The sequence below is a fragment of the Fulmarus glacialis genome, unplaced genomic scaffold (assembly GCF_000690835.1).
Source record: "Fulmarus glacialis isolate BGI_N327 unplaced genomic scaffold, ASM69083v1 scaffold23111, whole genome shotgun sequence".
NCBI lineage: Eukaryota > Metazoa > Chordata > Aves > Procellariiformes > Procellariidae > Fulmarus > Fulmarus glacialis.
The window spans coordinates 1-4315 of record NW_009193720.1 but is presented as its reverse complement, the minus strand read 5'-3'; the positions used below and the strand labels follow the sequence as shown (position 1 = coordinate 4315).

General features: G+C 56.7%; 1 protein-coding gene across 1 annotated transcript in view; it reads left to right on the top strand.

Annotated features, from left to right (window-relative positions):
• LOC104083894 (alpha-endosulfine-like) overlaps nt 1-3281 on the top strand; it is a 4040-nt gene extending 759 nt beyond the window's left edge. The window contains exons 2-3 of the mRNA XM_009587553.1: nt 1164-1289; nt 3111-3281. Coding sequence (XP_009585848.1) covers nt 1164-1289; nt 3111-3281 — 297 coding nt within the window. The remainder of the gene's footprint in view (nt 1-1163; nt 1290-3110) is intronic.
• The last annotated feature ends 1034 nt before the right edge of the window (nt 3282-4315 follow it).

Genomic DNA, 4315 nt, shown 5'->3' with positions numbered 1-4315 from the left:
CGGTGCAGCCGGGCCGGCAGGAGCAGAGCTGCCGCTGCCAAGTCTGCCAGCATCGTCCCTGCTGGAAAGGGAACAGTGATGAAGAACACCCCTTGCCAACGTCCCGTGAAACAATGACTCGCGCTTGCGCGGTGGCCTGGCCCCCCGTGGCCTGGCCCCCGGGGGGCGCTAGGTGGCCTCGCCCCCGGTGGCCGCTAGCGGAGGAGGCCAGCAGTGACATGTTCCCATTGGAGCTGGGCTGGTGGCCAGCCAGAACCTTGCCTTGCCGCGGGTGAGGCTCTCCAGGCCCTGCTGGGACCCTGACTCCTTCCCAGCCCAGACCGAAGCTCCTGTCCCGAGGCCTGTGGCCCTTCCCTGGAGGGGGGAATGCGCCTCCCTGAAGAGAGAGGCTGGTGGTTGGGGAGCAGATCCCAAGCCCTGCACTGGGAACCCCTCTTCGGGCATTGTTGCTCAGCTGATGCTTCTTCAATAGCTGGGGTGGGGGGCATGTCTCAAAGGCCCTGCAGAGGGGCCAGGCAACAACCAGGGCCTGGCACCTCCTGCCACAATCGGCCCTAGGGGTCCCAGGCTTTGGGTGGCTTCCCGGAACATCCTGAAACTCCTGTGGCTGTGAAACAGGCGCTAAAATGCTGCTTTGCTGCCTGTGCCTGTTGTCATTCCCGATAAATTGGTTTTGGAGGAGAAGGGTTTCTTCCATCTCAGCTGTACTGCAATGGGGTGCAGCAAGGCTGAACCTTCCCAGCACCACAGTGTGTTGCCGCAGCCGATGGTGCTGGGCAGCTCTGGGCTGATGTCTGTCGATGCTGGTCTGACCTGTCACTGGTCAGGAGAAGACGCTTGTCCAGCAGCGATTTGCAGTGACATTTTAAGCCCAGTTTGCAAAGCCAAATGTCAGTGCAAGCGCATGCAGGGGCTCCGATCTGGGAAGGAGACAGGGAGAGGGTCTCGGCCTGTTTCCGTACGTACTGGAGGTAGAAGGTGTTTCTGGCTGGGAAGGTGTTTATAATATTCTCCGAGTGCGTCTGGGTTTTCCAGGTGACCACACCTTGCTCGGCAAGCCAGGCACCGGGGTTTGGATGCGCTGCTGAATATTGTGTTACGGCATCACAGGTGTGTGTTTTTCTGTGGGACTGAAGGGCTTTCCATCCCCCTTTGTTTTTCAGGACATGCAAGAGAAGGAAACCGTCACCCCTGAGAGAGCAGAAGAGGCGAAACTGAAGGCCAAGTACCCCAACCTAGGCCAGAAACCTGGAGGCTCCGACTTCCTCATGAAGAGACTGCAGAAAGGGGTATTTATTTCTCAGCCGTGGCTCATCCGCATGCTTTCCTCCCTCAACGGCACAGGCAGCCAAGCTCCAACAAGGCCAGGGGAATCGCACCAAAATTCTCCAGGTCAAAAAGTCAGTTGAACCCATGGGCCAGGCTCCTTTCAGTGCCTGCACTGGACGTGGCACCCAGCAGGCATAAGCCCGAAGCAGTGAGGGCTGCTGTGGTCAAGCAAGGGCTTGTGCTTGCTCAGAACCCAAAAGCTGCCACTTCTTGGGTGGTTTTGCTCTGCGTATGTCCCCCAGCAGTGGATCCCACCCTGTCCTCCACACCCTGGCCTGAAACCTGGGGTCTAGAGGCAAAATAAGTGCATAAATCCCCCCCCTGCCTGCTGCTGTGCTCCCTGGGGTTCAGTGGACCCTGGGGCCTGAGTTTTTATCTCTGGTCTGTACTTCGCCTGGGTTCTGGGGTGGTGCAAAGGGCACTGAGAACACCAGTGAGTCAGCTGGCTGCATCTCTACTGCTGGCACCAGTGTAAAAAGCCAACCCTCTGACTGTGCTCCCTGGAAATGTAACTAAATCCCTCTCTGAGAGCCGTCTGTAGCCTGTTTGGGTTGTCACTGCTGGCTCTCCTCCTGGTGGAGGCTGGTGCAGAAAACATAAAGCCCTCCTGAGCTGCTGGCAGCCAGTGGCCACGTGCTTTCCCCAGCTCTGAACACACGGTGTCTCCATGTCACGCTTGCGCGGGGTTTGGCTCTGTCCTGCCGCTTCCCTTTCAGCTTGTATTGACAGATGTCCCCTCTGCCTGAGCAGCCGTGCGTGCTCGCTCTCACTGTTGACGTGATCACCAGGACTGGTGTTTTAGGTACCAGCTCCTAAAGCAAGCACAGGAAGGAGGGTTGTTTAATTGCTTGGTGCTGAAGCAGGGAAGGGCTTTTGGTCGGGACTGGGGTCATTGGGGCCTGATGGTGCATCGGGGCAGAACTGGGCTCTTCAGAGCTTCTTGTACCCAGCAAAGCCCCGTCTGTAGCACCAGCAAAAGCTCTACTTTGGTGTTCAGCCGCTGCGGGGGGTGAATCGTTACCGTGAAGGAGCACAGAGTCCCATGGTGATGTATGTGATAAGGGAGCGAAATGCCCTTTGAACTCTGTCTCGGTGGTGCTGTGCAGCAGGGAGGTGTCCTCCGGCCCTGTCTTCGCAGGCATTTCCCTGCATCATTTTGGCTGTTGGAGGCCCGTACGGCCCGGCGAAGGCCTTGGCACTGGCCAGGCTGTGCTCCCTGGGGAGAAAATCCTGCCTCTGTCGCACCGGCTCATCTGTTCACCAAACCAGAATAAACTGTATCAGCAAGCATCCCCTGGCTTTGCCACTGTAGCTGAGCCTCTGCTGACGTGGCTGTGTCTGCATTCGGCTGTCTGGGGGTCTCTGGACCCTGTCACACTGAGTGTGATGCAAGGGCAGAGCAGGACAAACCTGGTCTTCACCCAGCAAGTGCCATGCCGGGCAGTGAAAGTTCACAGGCTACAAACACCCAAAGGTGGATCAAAGGGAGAAAATGCACCCTCATGTCTTGAGTCAGAAAGGCAGCTGCTGTGGGGCAAAGTTTCTTCCAGCTGGGGCAGGTCTGAGTCACTCTGGGGTTTGCGGGTGGGTGCTAAAGGCCTTTTAAATCGGGCCAGGCTCCCTTGCTTGGATTTTCCCCTTGCATGATGTTTTGGTAACCTGGTTTTGAGGAACCCCAGCAGCTCCTTAAAGGATCATATTTGTGGCCAGGTGTCTGTATCTCTGCTGTGTCCCCACACTCCTGCAAATCAAAGTAACCCAAACTCTTCTCCCTCTTCCAGCAAAAATACTTTGATTCTGGTGACTACAACATGGCCAAGGCAAAGATGAAGAACAAGCAGTTGCCAAGTGCGGGGCCAGACAAGAACCTGGTGACAGGAGACCACATCCCCACACCGCAGGACCTCCCGCAGAGAAAATCCTCGCTTGTAACCAGCAAGCTGGCAGGGTAGCCTGCACTCACAGGCTGGGTTTTTTCCTATTTTCTTTTCTTCTTTTGGCTAAATGGATTGAACTTCACTGTACCATAGGGACAGGAGCACCAGAATCCACATAGTTATTTGAGTATTTACAGCGAACACACCCCAAAACCGAGAAGGCGAGCGAGAGGTGTCAGTAGCCCTGGACGCACAGGCAGATTTGATTGGGCCGTTCCTTTTAGCGAGTCGGTTTGCTGCCTTAATTTTCCTGCTGTTTGAAACCATCCTCGCTTGCAGAGCTACTGAAGCGCTGCCTTCTCACTGGGAGAGTCGAGCGGCCCCGGGAGAAGCAGGAAAGTGCTCAGAGGAGTCGCTTGCTGTTTGCTTGGCACCGGGTAGGAGGGGAGAGCTCAGAGCTGTGGCGTGTGAATGCTTTTCAGGTGTCGGGTGTCTGCAGAGGAAGAACTGGCTGGGCAAAAGGTGTGATACATAATCTGGAAGTTTAGTTAGGTGTGTGCGTTAGAGCTTCTAAGTGAAGAAATTAGCTGATATGCAAAATATTACGTGGCTGTGTTGCTGGACTGAGCTGCCTGGGATCTGTCCCCTGCTTGCACAAAGCGGCTAAGCTCACAGGAGGGGACAACGTATCTGACGGCTGCAGGAGAAGGGCCGGGCAATGTTTGAAACAGTCCTCGTGGCTTGGAGCTGCGATGAGGCGTTTGCTGTTTCAGGGGTAAAGCCCCACCACAGCCGCATCCAAGCACAGCTGTGATGGAGGGGTGCGTTGTGAGGCTCGCAGCTCCCCCAGAGGGTTTAGGGACAGTTTCTCTCTCCCCGGTCAGTTCTGGCTGCCGAGGCAGGGGTGAGAAATGGCTCCTCTCCCGGCTGCCGGGTAGGCAGCAAAAGGTGGTGAGCTGAATCCCACCAGCAGCAGGGCGCTTGGGACACAGGAGAGCGTGGCCAAGCAGGCAGGCGAAGTCCTGTCTGGTCACATGCAGCCCCTGCCTGCTGCCCAGACTTCGGTGCTTGCAAAGCGGGGGCTGGCAGCAGCCGGTGAGACACATGTG